The 24,624-nt window shown below is 44.6% G+C and overlaps 3 protein-coding genes and 2 long non-coding RNA genes across 6 annotated transcripts; 2 read left to right on the plus strand and 3 right to left on the minus strand.

The window, feature by feature from the left end:
• Positions 1–143: 143 nt before the first annotated feature.
• On the minus strand, positions 144–2,237 carry LOC118099737. The gene is made up of 3 exons (XR_004694358.2): positions 1,769–2,237; positions 733–1,316; positions 144–388 (listed from the first exon to the last, which is right to left on the minus strand). It is a non-coding gene; the product is annotated as an uncharacterized LOC118099737 (long non-coding RNA).
• Positions 786–14,613, plus strand: vps54 (VPS54 subunit of GARP complex). The gene is made up of 23 exons (XM_047343269.1): positions 786–932; positions 2,485–2,659; positions 2,939–3,180; positions 3,940–4,024; positions 4,381–4,415; positions 5,037–5,168; positions 5,836–6,221; positions 6,569–6,695; positions 8,355–8,462; positions 8,552–8,607; positions 9,109–9,205; positions 9,291–9,607; positions 9,762–9,891; positions 9,983–10,164; positions 10,370–10,482; positions 10,668–10,731; positions 10,842–10,947; positions 11,430–11,517; positions 11,597–11,718; positions 11,829–11,909; positions 12,242–12,349; positions 12,446–12,540; positions 12,778–14,613. Exons 2-23 carry the CDS (start codon positions 2,515–2,517, stop codon positions 12,881–12,883), a joined length of 2,925 nt encoding a protein of 974 aa, XP_047199225.1. The 5' UTR covers positions 786–932; positions 2,485–2,514; the 3' UTR covers positions 12,884–14,613.
• On the minus strand, positions 13,229–16,647 carry LOC118099749. The gene is made up of 2 exons (XR_004694360.2): positions 16,541–16,647; positions 13,229–15,556 (listed from the first exon to the last, which is right to left on the minus strand). It is a non-coding gene; the product is annotated as an uncharacterized LOC118099749 (long non-coding RNA).
• lgalsla (lectin, galactoside-binding-like a) lies at positions 15,433–19,365 on the plus strand. 2 transcript variants are annotated; one of them, XM_035143824.2, is made up of 6 exons: positions 15,433–15,559; positions 16,392–16,446; positions 17,551–17,634; positions 17,840–17,928; positions 18,268–18,451; positions 18,955–19,365. In XM_035143824.2, the coding sequence occupies exons 2-6, from the start codon at positions 16,408–16,410 to the stop codon at positions 19,096–19,098; spliced, it is 540 nt and encodes a 179-aa protein (XP_034999715.1). In that variant the 5' UTR covers positions 15,433–15,559; positions 16,392–16,407; the 3' UTR covers positions 19,099–19,365. The 2 variants fall into 2 exon arrangements, with proteins under 2 accessions (XP_034999715.1, XP_034999723.1); XM_035143832.2 differs by having other exon boundaries at positions 15,493–15,559; positions 16,363–16,446.
• A 1,678-nt stretch (positions 19,366–21,043) lies between these two features.
• LOC118099382 (myelin and lymphocyte protein) lies at positions 21,044–24,491 on the minus strand. The gene is made up of 4 exons (XM_035143949.2): positions 24,256–24,491; positions 22,387–22,554; positions 22,134–22,259; positions 21,044–21,877 (listed from the first exon to the last, which is right to left on the minus strand). Exons 1-4 carry the CDS (start codon positions 24,343–24,345, stop codon positions 21,803–21,805), a joined length of 459 nt encoding a protein of 152 aa, XP_034999840.1. The 5' UTR covers positions 24,346–24,491; the 3' UTR covers positions 21,044–21,802.
• Positions 24,492–24,624: the final 133 nt, after the last annotated feature.

A 24,624-nucleotide genomic window follows, 5' to 3' on the forward strand; every position in this document is an offset into this window, starting at 1 on the left:
CTCTGATACAAACACTGCCATCTTGTGGTGATGACATCATGCAGAGAGAAGAATAATCTCTTTCCCAACCACTGTTCCTTGGTCAAGGAAAGATGAGAAGGAGAAGCTGTAAGGAGTTAGGAAACGAGTTCGGAAAGAAGAACCACTTTGCAGAGACTTTATTTAAACCAGAAGATCCACACAAAATGTACATACACTAGTCTGAACATCAAACACTTAATTACTTCATCTCACAATGAAAAATGGTTTTGGATATTCATGATCAGGAAAAGGATTCCTGACGCCATCGTGTGATCCCCTGACCTTCTCTCTAGCGCCACCATGAGGCCAAACTCCCAGTTTGAAATAAGGAATTCAGAAATTGTATGTTTCACACCTTAAAATGTCCCTGGACAGAAAAAGAGGAGAACAACGTCAGACTTCAAAACCACTTGTCAGATCTGAACTAGATTTTAAAACAGAGTTACAGATTTAAGAACCTTTATCTTATTGATCAAAATACAAAAATGAGCATTTCACAGTTTTAGAGATCACATCAGACCAAGAACTGCTTCACCTAGATTTGTCAAATCCAGACCAGATTGTAAATAAAGAAATACATAAATATCCCTGTCTCTTATCAAACTGTATATATTCTTCATTTATTTATGTATGAAGTATTTATTGAAGTATTTATTGAATCATTTCTTTCTGTATATTTTTTATTTGGAACAAATTACAAAGTTATGTTACCGGATGTGATGTGACACCTGTGATCGACAGGTGGCAGCAGCGCGCTGTGACCCCGCCCCCCTGGTCTGCCGCGGTGCATGCCGGGTAGTTTACCGGCGGTGTCCGGTGCCGTAGTCCAGCTCGAGGCTCCTCCGGTGTGTCGGTGATGATGAAGAGATGATGAAGCGGAGAAACCCCGGCGGCTGCTCCTCACACCACAGGTACAGAGGTCGAGCCCCGCGGCCACTGCGCCGCTGCTCCTCCGGTCCGTCCGCTAACAAGCTAACAAGCTAACAAGCTAACGTGCTAACGTGCTAGCGGTAGCCAGCCTACGTGTAACCCCTGACAACATTAGCTTTAGCATCAGCTGTGGTCGCAGGCCGCGGGTCCTCTGAGCTTCCGCCGCTGCGTCATCGACCCGTTACCGAAAATACACGTCTGTACGGTTCTTCTTGGGATGACGTCACTGTCCGCGCAGCGGGTTCGATGCCGGACATGCAGCAAGTGCTCTGGAGCTAAGCGGCAGCTAGCCAGCTAGCCAGCTAGCCGGCTAGCCGGCTAGCTGGCTAGCTGCTGTCACTGGAGCCCCAGCTGAGATGAGAAACCTGAAGATAAACACCCAGAACATTTCTATTTAATATTCTCATGTTAGAAAAGCTGCTCTGGATAAATAATGTTGCGAGTTGAACTCTACTCCTCCTTCCTGGTCCCAGCTGAAGCTTCGTGTGGTTCAGTGTGGTTCAGTGTGGTTCAGGTCACAGAGGGGAACTACTGTTTGTATCGTAATAATAATGATGATCATATAGAATATCACGTCTCTAGGTTCCTTCGTTTCCCTCAGGAGGTTTTAAAAGGTAGTAATAATTATTAATAATACATTTTATTTCATGGAACCTTTCTAGACACCCAAGGACAAATATATCATAACCAAACACATGATTAATTAATATCAAACCAAGAGTTTGATACGGATTAGGAGACCAACACCACCAGTACAACCTATAGTAAAACAACAGGTTTCACATTTGTAAACGCAGATGCAATTTTCAGTTTTTACCTGATGTCCCTGCAAACACCAGATTAGGCCGCTCCTGAGCTGTGATGGTCGATGTGCAGCATCAAGTCCTCCAGAGCGCCGCGTGTCCAAAAGTATAAATCACTCAATCATGTCTATTTCTACCTCTGAGGTTGAGAAGCTTCGGTGGGTGTTAGAAACAAGCAGCCGGGCCGGATGTGAGAGTTGGATAGATTTCAGATAGTTATTCTGGTTTTTGAGAGGATTTGTTTTTTTGTGAGAAAGCAGAAGTAGCTTTTTGAAAAGCAGTGGTGGTAACAGAAGCGTTTCCTCTAATCCTCTCATCGCTGGGATGAGATTAGCAGCAGAGACGAAGGTCTCACACCTCCACAGTGTGAGCAGTCAGAGTAGAGGCGACTGTCAGAACATCACAACTCACTGAACACGTCAATTGAGGTCGAGCTGCAACTAAAACTGCTGTTTTCTCACATGGACTCAATCTGACATTTTCCAGTCATTTTACTCAGGGGCTGCAGAAGAAGTTCCAGAAAATGTTCAGAGCAACTGACTCAAACATTTGTTCTCACATACAGAACCTCCTGAACATGTGAAGAACATGTGAGGAACATGTGAGGAACATGTCAGCTTCACCAGGGGCCATTATGTCGTCTATCTGTTTACAGTTTATATCAGTGAGCTTTATCATTTGATATGTTTTCTGTTTCTAATATTAGCTTTGTGTGTGTGTGCGTGTCCAGCTAGCCTCCTAGGAGGCGTGTCCCAATGTCATGGCCTCCAGCCACGGCTCCTCCTCAGTGCCTCGTCCCGGTGGGAGAGGCCGAGATGGAATATACCACAAGGAGAGGGATCGCTCCCCGTCTTGCCGCCGGCCTCTCCGCTTGCTGCCTGACGTCTGCCCCAAGGAACCCACCGGTGGGAAACACTGCAATATTCTGAACTGTCACAGTTTGTGCTCTTGATTTTTATGCTTTTTTAATTTCCTGCGTTTGTTAGCCTCTGTGGCCTCTTGACTCCGACAGTAATGTTAATGCATTGACATCCATGTGGCAGAGGACAGTGGAAACATCCTGTGGTGGAAAAGGCCTAACATCTTTCAGCTGCAGTCACTTCACTTTGTTCTAGAAAACTGTATAAATATGAATTTGGATTTCTCATGAAACGTCTGACTCTGTTTCCCTCATGGTCCTGCAGGTGAGGGGCGGGGCCTGTGCGATGGCCCATCTGTGGTGGCGGAGCACGACAGGTGGACGGTGTACAGCTCGAAGGTTAACCTCCCCGCCGCGCTGAACGACCCCCGGCTTGCAAAGCGGGAGTCCGACTTCTTCACCAAATCGTGGGGCCTTGACTTTGCAGAAACGGAGGTGATGCCCTCCTTCTACCTCCCCAACATCACCAGGGAACACTTCGGACCGTACCTGCAGGAGACGGCTCAGGTAACGCCACGCAGGGAGGACACCCCCTGCAGGCCACACCTCTGTAGCCTCACTGCAAACAATAGTGATGAAGTGCCTTGTTTGATACCTGTCACCTGACCGTGGCTCGCAGCGGGTGTGTCAGGAATCCTGTCTGAGCAGTTTCAGCTCAACGCAGTCGACACCAGTGTGTTGTCGAGAAAATCACGTGATCGCTGCAGTGGAATTGATTTGTTACTTCCTGTCTCTGTCAGCTGCACCCGGCTGTTCGACCTGTCGCCTGAATAATGCAGAGGATTTGTTGCTGTTGTGAAACGAGTTTGTGCAGAAAACCTCCCGCTGCGATGTGCATGTGTGAAAAGCGAACTGTGGGTAAAGTCCGGACCCAATTCTCCGGACTTTATCCACAGGTCATGTCTGAAAACAGCTGATGTCATCTGGAACATCGTCTTTCTGTTCCCGTCAGATTTTTAGAAGGGTCAAGTAATTATTTCCTCCTGCAAGTTTCAGAGAGACGTCACAGAGTCAATGAAGAGTCTGGGACGCACGATGCTTCCTGATGCTTCCTGATTCCTATGTGCTGCTTTATTTTCATTTGACTGAGCAGCTTACGGCCACTCTCAGGCTTACACACTTACTTCCCCACTTGAGGCGAAGCTGAGAGAAAGGCAGACTGGTTTTCTGCTGCGCCTCACGCGGCTGCTACACTGATAAAAATCATATTTTCATTCTCTTCAAACCGCTTTGATCTTTTTTGTTTTTCCATGATTTCTTTTTAAGAGGGAAAAAATCCACGAGCGCTGCAAGACGATCTGTCCCAACAAAGACGACGTGGACGCCGCCTCCAGTATCACCACCAACCATGGTATTAATTATTAACCTGCAGCTGCCACAGGACTCTCCCGGCCCCCATCCTCCTCAGTCCATGAAAACACAGTCTCATATACACTGATTGTTGACAGATATTGATTAAGACATCAATGATCGCTGAAGCTTCTCTTACGATGTTATATTTCATATGTTTTTATTCATATACTAAGAAAACTCCCAACACCAACGGGAGCTCTTAATAACCAGATGTCTTTATGAGCTCGAACACGACTCAGATATTTTTGGTCACTTAAAAATCTGAACAAATGAAATAAACTGAACTACATCTAACTTATGAACAAATGGTGACGTCTGACTGATCCAGAGTTTCCTTTATCTTGTTCCCTCCAGAAAAGTCCAGAGCGGAGCTGGAACAAGTCCCAAAGGTAACGGGCCGACTTGATTCTCTTAATACTTTCTCTTTCTATGAAAGTGTCTCGTTCTGTTCTTCCACTGTTGATTGTGTCACATGATCGACGTCAAGTTTGTTTCCACAAAGGTTTTCAGCTCAACTGGAATTCAACAGAGTCACGTGCAGGAAACAAATTATGTTATAATATGACCCTGAATTAGAGTTTTCTGTGTTTTACGTCTGTGAGTAAAGAAATTATGTGTTTGGGTTCATTTATAAATTATGAATGAACCCAAAATTAAAACGTAGTTTGTTTAATATGGATTGCACAATATACCAGCGATAGAATAAGATAGGTTTCCCATGAGCCTCGCTTTATTCCGTCTCCAGATATGAAATCGTCTGGATAACGAAGACTTGATTCAATTGAAGCCGAGACAGGACTTTTATTTTCCCAAGGAGTGTAAAGGTCTGACGGTGAAACATCAGGAGTGAATGAGAGTGGAAGCTTCCTCTTTACAACTTGAGAGGGAACGTTGTCTGTTACCACTAAAACTTAATGATGTCAAATGAGTTTTGTATCATCTCCTGGGTTACAGCTGTTTATTACTGGTTGTCTCATGATGTCCTGTTTGTCTGTATTTTTAATTTCCAGATCTTCATGAAGCCAGATTTCGCTCTGGAGGACCCGGCCATCTTCGGTGCCGTCCTGCCCTGGTCGCACTTCACCAGTGCCGGAGGGAAGAGCAGCAGAGACGTGGCCTCCTCCAAACTGCTGCAGGAGAAGGTGAATTCACACGTCAGCACATTTTCAGTACAAGAACCCAAACCTGCTGAAGTGGCTCTGCCAGCATCAGACTGACAGAAGAGAGCAGGTGGTGGTGGTTTGTTTGTGAAAACTTTGTGGATGATTTGATGGTCGACGGTAGAGATGTCAATACCATGAAACTTCCACGATTCTCCATACCCAATTCAATACAACAACAAAAAACAAAAATACCACAATAAATCCCATTTACTTCAAGACACACTCCTTTATAAACAATATTTGAACATGCAAAAAACAACATTTCATAAATAAAAAGAAAAGACGATTAACATGATAAAACAGATCAGTGGCATGTAGGACAATTATGAGATTTCAGTTATCGGGTATAACTCCAAGACTGTAAGAATGCAATGTATTAACACACACACACACACACACACACACACCTATATACTTGAGTGCCAGCCTGTAAAAAAAGTACCGTGACGTTTCTAGAATTTTGGCATCGACTTGGTACCGAAGTATTCAGTTCTCGTGACAGACCGTCGACGGTGCTGCCGATGGTCTGTCTGACTACGATTGATTTTAAACAGCACAGATCTAAGTTTAGATCATGTGATCGGTGTCTTGTGAAAAACTCTTGTGTTGAGGAACTCTGTTGTTCTGTGTCTCTGCTTCGCTGCAGTTGAGTCACTATCTGGATGTGGTGGAGGTGAGCATCGCCCGACAGATCTCCCTGCGCTCGGAGGCCTTTTTTCACGCTATGTCCTCGCAGCACGAGCTGCAGGACCAGCTGCAGGAGACACAGCGGGCCGTTGCCATCCTGCGTGGTCGAACCGCTGCCATGGATCGCATCATGTGCCAGGGGCCCCTGGAGGCCCTCCGCACCGCTTTGACCCGCAACAACTGCGTGAAGCTGCACAACAAGCTGAAGCTGATGGCGGCAGTGCATCAGACGCAGCCCACGGTGCAGCTGCTGCTCTCCACCTCAGAGTTTGTCGGAGCGCTGGAGCTCATCGCCACCACCAAGGAGGTCCTGCAGCAGGAGCTGCAAGGAATCCACAGCTTCAGGTGAGGAGACAGAGACTGTACTGTACTGTGTGTGGGGGTGTGTGGGGGGGGGACAATTTTGGTTCAATACCATCATTGTGAGGACATTTCGGTTGGTCCTCACAAGTTCAAAGGGCTGTTAACTGCAAATGTACAGATTTGATCTCTCCAGTAACAGCAAAGCTTAATTTATTTTCCTGAGTCTAAATGAGGTATCGAGCAAATGTGGACAAACTCAGATCTTTCGAACCCGGTCTTTGGTTTCAGTCGTCAGTCACTACGGCAGTTTAATAAGTAATTGATGGAAACAATGTGAGGCTTCATAACCACAGATAAAAGTTAAAGATTTGAGTGTTTGTGTCTCTCAGACATCTTGGCTCCCAGCTGTGTGAGCTGGAGAAGCTGATTGATAAGATGATGGTGGAGGACTTCAGCATGTACGCACGCAGCGACCTGAGCCGCAGCCTGAGGGACGAGCCGCAGGTCCTGGAGAAGGTCGGAAATAACTCCTCAGTCACAAATCATGTTTTAACTTTACAGCCCGACTGTTTTCTACATCATTAACTCATGTGTTTGTCACATTATGTGTCTCACAAATATAAAAAAAACAAAGTTCCTGATTCCAGGTGGAAATAATAAATCCTGACCTTGGTCTGAATGCAATAACTAAACAGACACAGGTAGAAGATCCAAAGTGAGGGCGTCATTTCATCTATCACAAAGTGAATATAAGTTTAAAGATTCTGAAAACGTTAAATAAGAACGACATTTGAAAGCATTGCGAGAAATACCTTTCTTCTCAAGGAATGAAAGTTTTTGACCATGATGAATAAAATGATCATGTTGTATCTCTGAAATATATGGAAACAGTTTAATATGTAAAACATGTGGAGCCGTCAGTATCTTTTTAAATCACTGGTAACACTATTGGAAAAAGTCAATGATTCAGTGATGACTCGTTTTCTTATTCTTATAATGATTTCTGACCTTTTAACTGTTTCACTGCTCAAAACACACGTTTCAGTTCCCTTCGCCGTCAGGCATGGTCGTGTGGTTTCCACTGAGCCGCAGGGTTTTATGTTGCAGCCAAATCATTAAGTCATTCAAAAAATATAATGAAGAAATGATTTGATTCATAACGTCGTTAAGGAGTTTCTGTCTCAGTCTCTAGTTTCAAGTCTTCTTCAAACAGCTGATGTTCATTTAGTGAATTATGATCATTTAGAGTCAAATAGTGGATACCAGTGTGATTGACAGCTAGTACCGTCCAATGGGTGCAGGTGGCAGGTGTAGGTGGGCGTGTCCTCGAGCTCTCAGTCAGGCTCCACCCCCCCCCACTCCTCCAAATATGGTTATTTCTGGTTATAAAAAACAAGATGGCGTCCAACTGAGGCTTCATAAAAAAACACGTTCAATATCAGTTTTGTGCTTAGAGGTTAAAGTTCGATCATGTTGAGCTCAGCTGCTCATGTATTTAACTTGTGATGTGCTCATCACAGGTTCAAAAACCAAACGCTGACTCCCAGAAGGTGGGACACACACACACACACACACACACACACACACACACACACACACACACACACACACACACACACACACACACACACACCGACGCAAAAATAATCAACAGCAATTCATCAATATTTATTATAAATCCTGTGGCTTCTGGGATCAATCGCTCCTGATCGGGTTTCTGTTTCTGTTCTGCTCCTGAATTTAGCTTCAAATGAATCCTCAGGTCCCGTCCCTGAGTAAAGGCTCATTTATGCTCAGCGTTAGATGCGTTTACAGAAACAGACGGAGCCTTCTGTCCGGATTCTGCATTTTTTTTTCTCTATTTGTTGGATACGGGCGAAACAGAGCAGTACCACCAGAAACTGTGGGGGGGGGGCAGTGTGAGACGACCATGGGACACGTAAAGGAGGCATGATGGAAGTATGTGGGCAGTGACGGTTATTTGGAACAGAAATGTCTGTTTTTCTACGTTAAAGTAGCATAAATGAGCCTTTGAGTGTTAATTGTCTTTATTATATTTAATTATGTTGCCGGATGAATGTCTGACAGAAATTCAAGTTGATGTCAAATTGCAAACTCTCCTCTATTTGTCTCAAACTGCTGCCTGTTCACTGCTTTGTGTTGCGTGTGCTTCAGGACCGTCTGGGGTCGCTGGTGTTCGGTCTTCTGAGACAGAGGAAGCTGGACTTTCTGGACATTTACAGCGATGAGATGATCTTAGCAGCGAAGGTCATCGTAGCTCAGGTGATGACGCGGACGTTTGTCTGTGACGTTCACATGTGAACAGCTCCTTGAACCAATGTTCATATTGTCGTCGTGCTTGTTTTTTTAAGTGTGTGGCGGAAAGTGTTTTCCACATCGAAGAAATCGACACTGAAGTCGTCACTAAGTGAGTAGAAACATGAGGAAATGTGTAAGTGCACGTTTACATCGACTGTGACTGGAAAATGTTTTTATCTCTGAAGCCGCTTGGAATCACTATAATAATGTTAATAATAATAATGTATGATATTAACTAAATAAATGTTATTTTTTATTACTTGTATGAAGGTAACTCACAGGCTGCATCCACACAAATATGTTTTTATTTTACCGCTGGTAGTGGAGTCATGTGACTGATGAGAACCAATCAGGAAGAGAACGAGTCTGCGTCATGTTTGAAAAAGAGTAAAACATACGAGTGTGGAAGTTTCACCTGGATTTACTTTATCGTGATAAATCGTCATACGTATCGTGAGGTTTTTAAACGTGTGTGTGTGTGTGTGTGTGTGTGTGTGTGTGTGTGTGTGTGTGTGTGTGTGTGTGTGTGTGTGTGTGTGTGTGTGTGTGTGTGTGTGTGTGTGTGTGTGTGTGTGTGTGTGTGTGTGTGTGTGTGTGTGTGTGTGTGTAGGCTAGCGGAGCAGATGCGTCTGATGACGTTCCCTCAGTGGTTTGAGCTGCTGAAAAACGTCTTTGATAGTTTCCTTCTGTTCCTGCAAAGAATCAAGGTGAGTCAGGGCTCACACCTAAAGTTTGCTAAAGGAGATGGTAAAATAATGATAAATAATAATAAGATATCCGTCTGTCTGTCAGGCGACTCTGAGCGTGATGAGAAACGTGGTTCAGGAGGTTCTGGACTCAAACCAGAAGAACCGGCTCCTGGAGGAGGCGAGTTCCAGTGCCTCAGCTCAGGAGTGTCCCCAAGGCGCGTCGCTCCTGCAGGGGGAGGCAGAGCTGGCCTACCTCACCCACGAGGGTCTGTTCATCAGCGACGCTCTGAACGAGGCCCAGCAGCAGCAGGCGGCAGCGCCCCAGGATCAGAGCTCCGGGACGGGCTCCAGGATCCAGCAGGGCCGGGCGGAGGCGGCCGAGGCCACAGAGAGCTTCGTCTGCCGGGAGCAAAGCCTCATGTACGTTGCTTCTCAGATTTTGTCCCAACTACATTTTATTCAGTCAAGCAGTTATAGACCTTCAAACTGCTTTTTATGTCCCTCAACACACACGATTTTGATTTCACGAGATGAAATAGGTGAAGCAGTTTTTTCGTCGCTGTGTTTCGATCAGGTCTGGCGAGAACGTGATGCCCACTGAGCTGGAGATGAACCGTGTGATCAACAACATCCAGGAGCTGCTCCACACGGCGTCCGACATCAGCCACGACCGCTGCGTCAAACTCCTCACGGCCAGAGCCAAGGTGCGACGCACACGCCTGCTTTCCACTTTTTAACTTTTCAGTTACAACCACTGAATTTGTGAAAAACAGCGTTTGTCTCTGCCTCCGACAGGATGGCTCCCTGGAGCGTCTGAGCTCGGCAGAGTTTGTGTGTCTCTCTCAGGCGGTGGACGGTTTCGTCCGGGACACGGAGGAGCTGTGCGGCAGGCGCAGTGTCTCCCTGAGGGGGACGCTACAGAGCCAGGCCAACCGCTTCGTCCACCGCTTCCACGAAGAACGCAAGACCAAACTGAGGTGAGCTGCAGCTGAAGTATGTCGAGCAGCGGCGTCTAGAGCAGTTCTTTTTAACGTTCATATTCCATTTGCAGCATCAGGTCAGAGTGTCAGTGCAACTCTGCTGCAACAGACCAGTGGAAAATACATTTAAATGTTTATGATTCGAAGTTGTCCTTCCTAAAGACCGTGACGTTAGCTCTTTGTTGTCGTGCGTCTCCTGCAGCCTCCTCCTGGATAACGAGCGCTGGAAGCAGGCGGAGGTTCCCGCCGAGTTTCAAGATCTCGTCAACTCCATCGCCGACGGCAGAATAACACTACCAGACCGCAAAACCCCAGGTATCCATAGACAAGCTCCTCCCCCAGATATCACCTCCAATAACCTCCCTGCTCCTGCTTCAGGACCAAGTGTTACACACACACACAGACACACAGACACACACAGTTATTAACCTTTTTAACAATACAACAACATCTCTGTGATGTTTTTAGAGACTCAAGCTGTGACACGTTTCTTCCTTCAGGTCCGAACGACAGGAAACCCACTGACTTCCTGCTCGTCAATGGGCAAAAATACGCTGTTGTTGGGTAGGTAGTCACACATGTAATGAAGTCTAAGTCAGAGTTAAATATCTAACGTAAAATATTGATGACCTGTTTGTGAGTCGTCGTCTGAAAGTCGTCTTCTGTTTGTTCAGGACGGTTCTGCTGCTGATCCGGATCTTTCTGGAATACTGTCAGTGTGTCAACGACATCCCATCCATCACCACCGACATGCTGACGCGTCTGTCCGACCTGCTCAAGGTCTCAGCCCCACAAATGTTTGGTTTTAGTCCGATTAACTCTAAATTACGAAAATGATCAAAAAAGAAAATAGATATTTTTACGTAAACCCAGAAATAAGAAATTGTATCAGAAAGTGCAAAAGATAAAATAAAGTAAAACAATTTAGATTTTTAATTAAAAGACAAATAAATTAATACAGTTTAATTAGATTTTCTCTCTTCATCTTAGAAACACTTTAGTTATTTAGGGATTTAAAATAGTGAATCAGTAGAAACCAGTGTCTGTCACGTCGCCAGCGGCTCGACCTTCGTACTGATTCACTGATGAATCAGCAGTAAACTCAGTCTTAGGCTTTGAGATGACATCATCATCATCATCCAGGACAGAGGACAGAGGAGGACAGTAACGACAAACTGCTCCGTCTCTCTGGTGCGTCTCTGAGCGACTCGGCTCCTGGTCGTGTTTTAACAAACCTTCCTCCTCTCTTTGTGTTTCTGCAGCACTTTAACTCTCGGAGCTGTCAGCTGGTTCTGGGAGCCGGAGCGCTGCAGGTCGTCGGCCTCAAGACCATCACGACGAAAAACCTCGGTACGTAACAGCAACTGCTCACAGCGAGTTCAGCCTGATGACCTCTGCTGTAAGATACTCACTGTGTGTGTGTGTGCAGCGTTAGCTTCCCGCTGCCTGCAGCTGGTGGTTCTCTACATTCCCATCATCAGAACTCACTTCCAGACCAAACTGCAGCCGAAACAGTTCAGCGTCCTCAGACACTTCGACCACATCACCAAGGTAACGCACTGAAACACAACGTTCCACACACAGCGTGGTTCTAATCGAGGATAACAAATCGACTTTCTGCTTTTAAAATTCTCTTAATTCTCCATTTTCTTTCTTTTCAGGACTACAACGATCACATCTCAGAGATCTCAGCCAAACTGGTGGCCATCATGGACAGTCTGTTTGAGAAGGTTTTATCAAAGGTCAGAGACTCGCACTGAACTTTGACCTGTTGTGTTAACGAGCATGTCTCCACACCGGAGACGTGTGTACGTCTGTTTGTCCCGTTCCTGTGAAAACAACATCTCAACACCTTGAGGGAACTTCTTTAAAACTGGTTCAAACGTTCAGTTGGACTCAAAGATGAACTGATCATAATTTTAGAGGTCGAAGGTCAATGTGACCTCATTAATGATATCAACCGTCTGTCCAGACCAGAGTTTTATCTCTGTATCAGCTCTGATACACAGAGAGTCTTTAAGACCTCAGCATGATGATGATGATGATGATGATGATGATGATGATGTTTCCTCAGTATGAAGTCAAAGCTCCGATGCCCTCAGCCTGTTTCAGAAACGTCTGTAAACAGATGGCGAAGATGCACGAAGCCATTAATGAACTTCTACCTGAAGATCAGACTCAGGTGAGTCAACAACTCGTCCAGTTGGAGTTAAAGAGGAGACGTGTGGGGGGGGCGTTCTGGTTTTATTGTGAAAGTTGTTGTTTGTTTCCTGTACAGATATTGTTCCTGAGGATTAATGCCAGTTTTAAAATGCACCTGAAGAAACAACTGTCTCGACTCGGGGTCGTTAATGATGGAGGACCGCAGCACGGGTGACTGTCCCACACACACACACACACACACACACACACACACAGACACACACAGACACACAGACAGACACACACACACACACAGAGACACACACACACACACACAAACATGAGAAAATAGTTGTTTTGTGATTTAAAAACTGGTCCTCCCCATGTTCAGTGTCTCCTCAGCGGCGTCCCTCCCTGTGTCAGTTGTTCCTGAACGTTCTCATGTTTTAAACATGTGACCTGTTGCAGGTTGGTGGTCGTGGATGTCGCCTTCTACACGGAGAACGTTCAGGCACTGAAGAGCCTCGAGCGGCTCGACCTGAACATGGCTGAGATCTGGGAGCAGAAGAGGTGATGGAGGACGGAGACGTCCAGGATCCAACCCACTACCCCACCGACTCAGTGACGGAGGGCCAACCCCCGGGGTTCGACAGTGGCCGGGTGAGGGTGGAGAAGGAGCAGGGACCAAAAACACAGAACTGGAGAAGGAGCGCAGCGACACGTCGGAGCCTCCTGAACAGCTCCACCGTAAAAAGTTAAATCATATATCACACGGAGCCTCCGTAGGAGCCGCTGCTGCCTCATCGCGCTGTGCAATTCAACTGAACACTAGTAAATTATGAGACGTTTCGGGAGCGCCGGGTGAAATGGAGGGTAATTTATTCTTTGAAAACATTCAATACTGTGGCAGAGTTTTTTCCGAGCGAGCTGCGACGCTGGAGCTGAAGAGAACATTTCATCGTATTCTGGGTTTGAGGGAACGGAACAATCTCAAAGAATCCAAGGGGTTCTCCAGACGTTCTCCAGATGTTCTCCAGACGTTCTCAGTCGCTGTGGTGAAAACTGAAAACCTGCGGATGTAAAAGATTCTTTCATTTTTATACTTGAGACAAATTATTTTCTGGACTTTGTGTCTTTGAGGTCTGAAGGAAGCTGAACAGAGTTTAATGAAAAGGTGAAATTAAAGAATTAAATTCAGATAAACGAGATTCAAACTGTGAAAGAATCAAAACTCTCAACTACTTCCTGTCGTTACCAAAGTTAAATGGGTTTTAATTTGGGAATTTAACGCTTTAATTTCATTTTTTCCTCTTTAAACAAATCTTACGTGGTGATTCAGAGACGGTGAAGTTTTTTTTTTTTTTATAAATGTAGAACATGAAGCATGAATCTCAGCTGTCGACTCAAACTACTGTTGATCTTCTCCCTCCTACTTTTATTGAACCTTCATGAGCTTTTTGTTTCCTCTCAAATGACAGAACAGAAAATCAGGTTTTATTGTCTAGACGGAATTTCCCTCTGGAAATCTGGTGAAACTTAAATGATGAAATAAGGTCTCCATGAACCAGAGGGTAAACGATCTCCTGGCCGTAACGCGAGTGACGGTTTCCTCTGACGTGACATCGAGGGGACGACTCGCTGCGTTCAGTTTCCCTTTCCAAGGTTCTCGCTGCTTTTTCTCAACTTGTCACGTCACCGGATAACAAACTAAATGTAAACATGGAGACGATCTGTGTTCTTTTACATCTGATGAAATGATAATCATAGACGTCAGAATTGATTTCAAGTTGTCCAATGATAGTTGTTTTTATTACTTCCCTCTGTGGTTAAACACAGGAACGCTGATGATGTATCGTTAACGAAAGGAAACGGATCTGATTTTCTGTTCCTGAGTGAAGTTTGAACTCAAATCAAAAGTCTGTTGAACTGTGGCCTCATCACCTCGACCCGACGTTTTACACTGCAGCTTTACTTTAATGATCTTTTTGTCATGTAATAACGTAAACGTGAAGAGATGTGGTCGCTGTGGGCTCCTGTAGCTGCTCAGATGACTCCTGGGCGTGAAGTCACGTACGTGCACAGTGCGGAGGTCATCAAGATGTGATGCAGCCGCAGCTTCACACTCAACCTGAGAAACAAAAAGCATCAAATGTTCAGAAGTGCCTCCTGTCTGAGCTCCTCACTACAGTGTGCCTACCATACCACTGTGTGTGTCTGTCTGTGTGTGTGTGTGTGAGAGAGAGAGAGAGAATGTGTCTGGCAGCACGTCTGAGATGTCTTGAATAAAACAGGATAATGAAGCCACTTTGTTTGTTAGTTTGTTTCTGCTGCAGATTCTCGGTGTCAAACAATCCTTTAATTCATCGTAAATAAAGACGGAAATCAAACGGAAATATCTGTGATACCAACGCTGCCATCTTGTGTAGTGATCGTGAAGTGGAGCCTCTGTGTCAAGGTCCCGCCCACACATGCTCTCAGCCAATCCTGAGGCGGTCTCAGCTGTCAATCATGGCTGTTTTTATATCATCAAATAACTGATTCAAACCAAACTGATCGGAAACACTTGAGCAAACATCAGTGAGACAAGAACGACCTGAAATGGTCAGTGTCCCATCTGCTAACATGGAGGAGGCAGGGTCAATGACATGTACTGCAGCCAGCCACCAGGAGGCGATCCAGGTTATTTGGCTTCCCTCTCAAGGAGCTCTCATGTCGTCCATCTTTATTTTCAGTTGAATATTCAAACACACGTCCGTTGCCATAAGAATGAATCCGTGTCCAGTGGAGCGACGTCGCTCATCAGAGCTCGAATCTCCACCGACACCACACTCATAAATATCAGTCTCTGAATACGTCTAAGAAATCAGTGAAAGTTTAAATCTCACAAAGAAAGTGAAAAATAATGATTTGATCCACACTGAAATTTACCGAGTTCGTCTCTGACCCATTAAACCCAGTGAGTGTAATGGGAATCTGTCCAGTTGGGAATAATCCTGCTGATCAGCAGATGAGAACATTCAGAGGTGAAGATCCGTCCTTTGAACCCGTTGACTGACGGGTGGAGTAATGACTGTGATGATGTGTCAGTGCTGCGCAGCAGGAAGAAACTCTCACAGCTTCCTGCTCCGACCTTTCCTCTGACCTCACCTCCTCCCTCCGGCTTCCTCCCATTCTCCTCCTCTTCATGGAAAAGGAAAGTTGAATATGAGGAGCAGCTGCAGTGAAGCTTCGTTCTTCAGCTGCAGACCTGGTGAGAAAGATTTGGTTTATTTCATGTTTTACGGTTTCTCTGCTGACTCAAATGAAACCAAGAGACTTAAATGAGTCGGTTGTTCTTCTCGTCAGTTAAACTCCGAACCAAACACACTGGCTCCTGAACCAAGTCCCAAACTAACACTTTCTTCCTGTTTGAGTTGATTTTCTATCACCGAGCCGTCACGTTCACTCATATCAAACTTTGACAGTTTGTTGTGATAGATTTACAGTTGAACTTCTGTCCTCGTCTACGTTGAAAACTCCTGCAGTGGATTTCAGACAGATCGTACGTTGGCATAAAAACGAATTAGTTTATTTTGTGGACAGTACATTGATTTATGAAGCAAATGATCGGTCCACGTCCCATCTGCTAACTTGGAGGAGATGGAGTTTGTGACCTGTCCTGAAGCAAGTCACCAGGGGGCGACGGAGACGCTGTGGCTTCACTTTTGGGAGCCGTCATGTCGTCCATCTTTATTCACCGTGCAGATAGCGTACGGACCTGCAGGAAGCGACGCAGCACTTCTGCTCTTCTGGCCCAGACTAAATGGACGTGAACCTAAAGTGAAGCTTGACGTCAGTGAACGTCCATGTTCAGATTGATCCACACAGAAACTCTTTACTGTCCGGTTCAGATCTGGATCAACTGTTCACACTGACCATAAGAAAAGAAATGAAATAAAAAGGGTTTGAACCTGAGGAGGATTTAGTTTGTGTGGTTTGGTCTCAAGTTAAAGTTGAACAATGAGAGCTCTGTTCTGTGTGTGTGTGTGTGTGTGTGTGTGTGTGTGGAGGCAGGTTGAAGCTTCACTCTGCTCGTTTCTCAGTTTTCTGCAGATCAACATGACTGAAACACACAGAGTGACAGGACAGAGCAGGAGGGTGAGACACACACACAGACACACACACACACACACACACTCACAGACACACACACACACACACACACACACACACACACACACACACACTCTACCTCTCAGCTCCACTTGTATGATTTAGTTTCATGTTTGAACGGAAACCTTAGTTTGACTTTGTGACGTGTTGAACCTGTTTGTCAACAACGAGGTGGACGGAACAGAAAACTGCTACTTCCGGTCAGAACTAACAAAATTAAAGCTGCAGTGTTTAAAATATCTATAGTTCCGTGTGATGGTTAATTAGTCACCAGGTTAACAAAGTTAAAGGCGATTCTGACCACAACATTTGTATTTATAGATATTATGATAAATCATGATTTACTTTGTTCACGATGATCATGTTTCTGATCTTTATCAAAGAAATGCTAAATTGTAAGTTTTTTTGTTTTTCTGCCAAAACCAAAAGTATTTAGTAAATTAAGTTTTGAATTGAATCATTGCTTCTACACGTTTACTCAGTTATTCGTGGATATGTTCTGCACCAAGCTACATCCTGACATTGTGTTGGGAAAGAACAGGAATGACTCTGTCTAACTTTGATCTGTTTCAAAACTTTTTATGGGACTGAACTGTCACAGCCTCGTTCTGCAGAGCGACGCTTTGAATCAGCTGCCTTTATTTTGAAGGGACATCTGAGCTCAGACCGAGACAGCACGTGAGGGTCACACGGTCTGAACCATGTGACCAGTGACGTCACCGTGTTGTTTTCCCTGAAACACTAAAACTTTATTTTAATATTCTTACACAAAGGAAATCTTTATTCGCGATTTTTTTTTTTTTATCAAGAAACAAACAAATACATTTAAAATAAATGAGTTTTTTTATGTGTGTGTATTTTGTTTACACTGAATGATAAATAACATCAAAGTTGTAGAAACTAAATGTGAATTTAATTAATTTAATAATGTAAACATGTATTTAGTTTGGTGGAAACTGGATTAAAAACACAGAATTAAAATGTTGATTGTTAGAATTTCAGGATCTTAATATTTTCTTTCACAAACAGAAAATAATGAAATAATAAAATGTGAGAAAATAGCAACACTTACATGTTTTTGTTTTTCAGAGATGGGGCATTCCACAGCGGAGTGTGGCCGATGGAAGTGAAGCCAGCGTCCGCTCAGCTGATCCAGATGATCACAGACGTCTGGTGAGACAAACACACACGTTATTAAAAGAACAAAACCTGTAGAACACGATTAAGAGTTAATATCTCCACCGACAAATTCACCACGTCCAGAAAACATGAGGAAATAAACCTGTTGGTTATTCACAGCGACATTTTTCATTCAATAAAATAAATAATGCTTGGACCGCAGCCTGGATCCAGTCGACTGATCCGTGTGTGTGTGCAGGTGGTTCCGTTCAGAGGTCACATCACAGGTGGGATGCGGCCGGGGAAGAAGGTGGTGATGGTGGGCGTGGTCGACTCTCGCCCCGACAGGTAAACACACCATGTTCATGTTTCCTCTTAGAAAAGAAGATGCTTCAGAAGCTGCCTGAGAACAATCAGGTTGTTAATTCTCTTTTCAGTCTCACATTGATGCCGTGAAAGTTTTCTGTACGTTCACGAGCTCACTGCAAACAGGAAGTGCTCCTTGCTGAGTCAGCATCATTTTAATGACTTAATGCAAACACATCAAGAGTTAAAAGAAAATGAACAGCAACGTCCTGTGTCTGATATGAAAACAGTTATATCACAGTCGTGAGTCTCATCGCCGGAGTTCGCTGTGTCCTCGCTACCGTTCACGTTGCTTCATGTGAGTAACGCGTTGTTCCTCAGGTTCTACGTCGCCCTGACATGTGGCCGCGGGACGTCCAGGGAGCCACCGCCTGATGTCGCCCTGGAGCTCTGCGTTCGATTCCCAGACCGACAAGTCCTGCGCCGGGCGTGTGTGTCCGGGTCCTGGGGAGACGTCGACACATCGGTTCCCTTCTTCCCCTTCATCAGAGAGCAGCCGTTCAAGGTCCCAGCACCAGAACCACACCACAGAACACAGTCAATAAACATGGACGACATGACGGCTCCACTAAAGTGAAGCCAAAGAGTCTCATCGCCCCCTGGTGGCTGGCTGCAGCATAGGTCATACATGTTTGTCAAAGATGTTTCTGTCATTTCAGGTCGTTCTTATCTCACGGATGTTTCTTCAAGTGTTTCCGATCAGTTTGGTTTCAATCAGTTATTTGATGATATAAAAACATGATTGACAGCTGAGACTGACCCGAGCGGGTGAGTGGGCGGGACCTCGGTACCACTACTGCACGTATTCTGACTCCGAATGTCCGTCATCACCACAAGGTGGCAGTGTTGGTATCTGAGACATTTTATCGTACAATGGGAGGAAGTGGAGACGTGTCGTCCATCTTTATTTACAGTTAGTTCTTCATCAAACAGTGGGAATCAGATCACCGATGTTTCTCGTCTCGTGTCTGAAACTAATCAAACGTTGACTCTCCGTCTCTGCTGCAGATGGAGATCCAGTGTGAGCAGAGTCGGTTCCGTGTGTTTGTGGACGGACAGAAGCTGTTTGACTTTCACCACAGACTCACGGCACTCGGCGATGTCGACACGCTGTGGATCAAAGGTCACGTCAGCGTCACCAAACTGGCGTGAACGGACGTCGCTGTCGAACACGATCGGCTGCTTGAGCCACGCGTGACCAGGACTCGTCATGTGATGGTTCACATGGAGCAAAGTTTATGAAAGTGACTTAGTTTATTTACTTTGTTACATTTATCTGAAGGTTTAGTTTCTTTACAAACTGAGATTTATACACAGAAAACAAAAGAACCTATAAAATATGATGATTTATTTTTGTTTAAATGACAAAATACAAAAGATTGTAAGTTTTATGTGATGATTAAATATTTTTCTCCTTAAGTATTTGAATCCGTTTAGATTTTGAGGTCCAGATTATCCTTGGGACAATTTTTTTTATGTGATTAATGTATATATATATATATTTTAATATAAAATTCTAAAGAAATCAATAGTTGCAGCCTGTCGTTACGTCAGAGTAAACGAGAAGCTGCTCATGTCCCTGTGGTGCAGCGGTTTGACCACAGGGGGGCAGCAGATGTTGGTTTGATCCGGTGAAAACATGACCTCAGTGGCGGAGGTGAAACGAGGAAACAAGATGCTGGAAGATTGTTTTCTGAAACATCACTTCATTGCTTGAACAGAACCAACTGACAGTATTTGAGATAGAGTCGTCTGTTGTGCGTCTGTTGTGTGTGATTGTTGGCTGGTTGTGAGTCATTGTCGCTCAGACGCTGCAGCTTCACTGAGCTTCTTCAGTTTCATGGAGATGCTCCAATATTATCACCTGCTGCCTCCGCTCATCCATTATACATCAGAGCCACAGTTCAGTGACCAGCCAGTGTGTGTGTGTGTGTCTGTGTGTGTGTGTGTGTGTGTGTGTGTGTGTGTGTCCTGTATTTACTCCCTGTCATACTCCATTACAGCTGGTTTCATGTTCTCTGCTGTTTACAGTTTAAAGACCTGAATTCTTCATCATTCCTCCAGCGTCTTATTCAGTTGAATCAGGTTATAACAACATCATTAAATGTCCAGTCCCATCGTACAGCTCCGTTTTATACAGTGTAGAAATCGTACAGCTCCGTTTTATACAGTGTAGAAATCGTACAGCTCCGTTTTATACAGTGTAGAAATCGGACTTGTAAATTCAGTAACGTGTCAGGAAAGTGATTCCACTTCTAATTACTACAAATGAACTCGTGGAGCTTAAAGGTCACATGTCAGTTGTTATTTCTCACAGACTGTAAATAAAGATGGACCACACGTCTCCAGAAATGAAGCCAAAATATCTCGGATACAAACGCTGCCATCTTGTGGTGACGTCATTTAGAGTCTGTGCAGTAGTGGTGGGGGATGGAGCTGCTGAATCGATTCACGCGATCGACCAATCACAAGTCAGTTGCTGTAGATCCTCTCTCACCTTTAGCCAACGCTAGCATTCGTTCTGTTAGCTCTCGTCTTTGCTTCTCCTGACGTTAGCTTCGTTAAGGCTCCAGCTGCTGAGCGATGGAACCATTTCAGTCAGTGAATAATTGATGGAGCTGCTGACCCCCCCCCCTGTCCAGTGTTTAGTTCTCCTCAGTGTGTGTGTGACCTCTGACCTTTCTGCTGCACCTGATTGCGCTGCTCATCAAAGATTCACCACCTGTCAGCGGCCATCATCAACCCCCCCCCCCCACGGTGTCTCCTCGGAGACGTCCATCACACGACGTGGTGACGCTCTGAATAAATGACGAGGGTCGACATTTACAAAAGCCCGGTTTGTTCTCAACGGTGTAAAGTAGTTGATCGGGGCCAAGGTTTAGCAACACATTAGCTACAAGCTAGGTTAGCTCAAGTAGCTAAGTTAGAGCTGTTGTTAGGACCAAGGTTTATCATTAGCAATAAAACCTTATTAGACAGCTGTTTATTATTCGATATAAGAGCTAGGTTAGCTAAGCTAGCTCAGAGCTGATTATCAAAGATTAATCTAACGTCAGAAACACGTTAGCTTCGTATCAGAAATAATATCCATCCATGCTAACAGTCAAAATGCATTTTATTTGTTTGTGTAGATTTTTTAATAAAATTATTCAAAATATATTTCAAATGTTAAAACAAACTTATTCATTTCACAATTAATTCAATACTTTCAAACATTTACAAAAACTAAGCTGTCGGTTATGAACTGTAACAAAAGAAAAATCATAATTTACATCCTGGTTCACTTTCTGTTTCCACATCAAAGCTTTTTAGAATCAGTTTGACAAAGTTTATAAAAATATAAAAACCGTCACATCAGAACCTTTTTAATTCAAATATCATCAGTGGACAAAATAATAAAACCCCTCAGAAACACACAGTTAAATGTCTGTGACACGTTTATCTAATAGGTTCAAGTTGTTTTCAGATGTTTTAATGTGGATCAGATTAAAGTTTGACTATGAACATTGCAGTATTTGTACTTCATGTACTTACTTTACAGTAAAGCATCGGAGTACTTCTCCAGGTGTTTTCAATCCGTTTCAAATGAGCTGGATTATTACTCTGTCTCACATCATCTCGTCCACGTCAGTGTTTACAGCGTCAGTAGAAACGGAGTCTGTCTGTTGTCCGAGGAGCTGAAGTGTCTCTGTGACACAAACCGCCAGCGCCGGCCTCGACTGTCGTTCACCAGCGCAGAGTGGGACGATCCAGATGTTGCTCCGCGGCCTCCTCTCCGAGCAGAGAGGAGATCTAAAGCCTTCACCACCAATAAGAATCTGCTCAGTTCTGGTTCTGCTCTGCAGGGAGGAAACTTCTAGAAGGATTTCCACCGGATGGCCGACAGGATGGTGTGGATGAAGTAGAGCAAAGTCGCCACGTACGAGAAAACCTGAAGAGACAGAAGAAGAAGAAGAACGTCAGTATCGAAGATCAAGAGACGCAAAACTAAGAAGAGACAAACAACACATTCAGAGAGACAGGAAATCACAAAACATCTGTACTGGAAACATCTGTATTGATGCCATGAGCGGACCAATGGCGGCTCAGCAGGTTCTTGTGTGTGTCGACCTCAGACCTTCAGGTTCTAGATTCTCAGCCTGATCTTCGTTTCACTGGTTTTAATCATCACGTTAAACTCGACTCACCACTGCAGAGATGTCCAGCTGATAGTTCTGTAACTTTGTCCCGTCCTTCATCTCCAGAGTCACTTTGGCCAAAGCCACTGAGGCGCTGAGGTAGAAGAAGGCGGCGATGCCGTGATACGCAAAGTCCTGACAGAAGAAGAAGAAGAAGAGGGAGAGAGAGAACAAGGGATGGAGTCATCACACAAAGTACTCGGTTACTTTTCACCACTGGACGTGAGTTAATGATCTGATTCAGGATCAGTGGACGTCTTACTGCTGCGGCCCAGCTGCCTCTGTTGTGATGACCCCCGCAGGTGAACACCAGCATCCAGATGAAGGTCATGACGAAGCAGAAGACGGAGACGAACATGACCCAGCCCTGAGGATTCGCCGGCACCACCAGCGTGCACGCCACCAGGATCCACACCAGGCCGCCGAAGATCTGCAGAACGGACCAGAGACACGAGGGGAGACGTCACCATGGCAGCAGATATTAATCAGACTTTCTGCAGCGAATGTTTTCGTCTTTGAATCATCTGCTGATTATTGTCTCATCAGAAGTTTAGTTTCACATCTTGTTCAGTGAGAAGAACCAGTTTAAATCATCATGTTTCAGTGTCTCTGCTTTAGAAGAGAAGTGGATCATCGGTGTAGCAGCGGATTCTGTTTCTGTTGATCGGACTGAACAGTGAATTAACTCGTTTAAACCTGGTTCAGGAAAACCTGCAGGAAAGTGTCGGATCCGGATTCTTCAGTCTGGTTCTCTGACTCAACTTGAACTGACGTGAACCTGAAGCTTCATGAGTCACAACAGATGAACTTTGTTCTTCCTCTGAAGACAGAAATCTTTCCTCTCATATCTGATACGTGACGTCTTATCACTTCACTTATTTCAACTTGTGGCGTCTCCATTATTTTGTCGTCTCTCCAGCTCTGGTGTTCCTGCCTTCGTTCACCCTACACCTCTGATGATTGATGATCTACATTATTCATGCAGCTCCACCCTCCTCCACCTGCTGCCACACACCTGTGTGTGTGTGTGTGTGTGTGTGTGTGTGTGTGTGTGTGTAGATTCCTCCTTCTTCACACATGCCTACGTTTCTTGACGTTCATTTCATATCAGCTCTCGGCTTCATTCTGATGTCTTGACTCATTCTAGGAATGTCTGCTGTCTCTTAACGCTTGGCTGCTGTGACCTCTGACCTCTGAAGATTATTTTCCTCTGAACTCTTTTGTCCACATGAAAAACCATAATCATCATATCTGACAGAAAGTGATTTTTAATAAACCAAACTACAAACATGATAAAATGATTCAGGTTTGAGTTTAAGGTTTAAGGTTTAAAGTTAAACAGTTAAACTTCTTAACGTCTTTATTTCATGACTCCAAGGTTTTAAGGTGATTGTGCATTTTTTAAAGTTTGTAAGAAAATTGGTTTAAACAAACATTACAAACACTATAAAATCTTAAAAAGCATCAGTCTCCAGTAAAGCATGTGACAAAATGATGCTTTTAATTAAAACACAGAGAATTCATTTCATGGTTGAGATTATGACGAACACAGTTTTGGATTGAGAGTTAAAGTGGAAATATTTTGACAGTAAAGATGAAGTTTGGATTGAGCAGATTCACATGAACTGTGAATCTGCAGCAGCAGATGGTTCAGTAATAATTTAATAACGCAACAGGAAACCTGCACATCGGCCAGAACTGGAAATAACTACAGGTCGTTTATCTCCAAAAGGTTTTGGTTGAAGCAAGAAGAGAAATTCAGGGAATGAATTTCTCTTTGTGAAATAAAAACAAACTCACTCCTTCTTGGTTTTAGAAAAGTATTTAAAATCCATTTGTGTTTTCTGGCTTGTTTTAAGTAAATACAATCTAAATAAAACTTAATAACTTGATGATTTTTGTTAAATAAGTTCAAACAGAAAAGAGCCTCAGTCTCCACACAACGAAACAACTCAGTTTCTCTTCAGTCCCTCGTGACATTTATCTTGTCTTTGGTTTGTTTGATGCGAAATCGTTAAAAAAAGGATTCACCGAATTTAATCCGCGCGTAAAAGTGTCCGCACCGCGCGTAAAAGCTGCGTAAAACCGCGCACACAGACGGACCTCACTGGGAAAAGCTGCTGTTTCTTACCAGTTCTGGCAGGTAGAGGATGTCGGGGATGGTCGTACATATTCCGATCCCGCGGGGGAGGTTTCCCATGGTGGCGGTGCTGGAGGCCATGATGCTGCGGCTGCTGCTGCTCGGACTGACGCGGGTCTCACAGCCGCTGCAGTTTAAACCTGAAGGAACCGACTGGAAAAACCGGAATCCCCCATCGGCCGCGCGGAGGGAGGGAGACACGAGGCCCGGACACGCTCCGGAGCTGCTGCAGGTTCAGTGATGGAGGATCAGCGAGAAACACTTATCAAGACCCGCGTGACTCATCCATCACCATGACGACACCTCTGCTTCCATCAGCAACAACGACAGCTTGAATGGTAACAGGGATTAGAACAAAGT

The sequence above is a fragment of the Hippoglossus stenolepis genome, chromosome 2, assembly GCF_022539355.2.
Source record: "Hippoglossus stenolepis isolate QCI-W04-F060 chromosome 2, HSTE1.2, whole genome shotgun sequence".
Classification (NCBI taxonomy): domain Eukaryota; kingdom Metazoa; phylum Chordata; class Actinopteri; order Pleuronectiformes; family Pleuronectidae; genus Hippoglossus; species Hippoglossus stenolepis.

Coding starts and splice junctions, on each gene's coding strand:
- LOC118099382 (XM_035143949.2), bottom strand. CDS start 24,345: ATGGCCTCCAGCACCGCCACCATGGGAAACCTCCCCCGCGGGATCGGA. Junction 22,260..22,386: donor GAGGCAGCTGGGCCGCAGCA/GTAAGACGTCCA, acceptor TTCTTCTGTCAG/GACTTTGCGTATCACGGCAT. Junction 21,878..22,133: donor AGCTGGACATCTCTGCAGTG/GTGAGTCGAGTT, acceptor CTGTCTCTTCAG/GTTTTCTCGTACGTGGCGAC.
- lgalsla (XM_035143824.2), top strand. CDS start 16,408: ATGACTGAAACACACAGAGTGACAGGACAGAGCAGGAGG. Junction 17,929..18,267: donor GTCGACTCTCGCCCCGACAG/GTAAACACACCA, acceptor GTTGTTCCTCAG/GTTCTACGTCGCCCTGACAT. Junction 18,452..18,954: donor TCAGAGAGCAGCCGTTCAAG/GTCCCAGCACCA, acceptor TCTCTGCTGCAG/ATGGAGATCCAGTGTGAGCA.
- vps54 (XM_047343269.1), top strand. CDS start 2,515: ATGGCCTCCAGCCACGGCTCCTCCTCAGTGCCTCGTCCCGGTGGGAGA. Junction 10,483..10,667: donor ACCAGACCGCAAAACCCCAG/GTATCCATAGAC, acceptor TTCTTCCTTCAG/GTCCGAACGACAGGAAACCC. Junction 12,350..12,445: donor TACCTGAAGATCAGACTCAG/GTGAGTCAACAA, acceptor TTTCCTGTACAG/ATATTGTTCCTGAGGATTAA.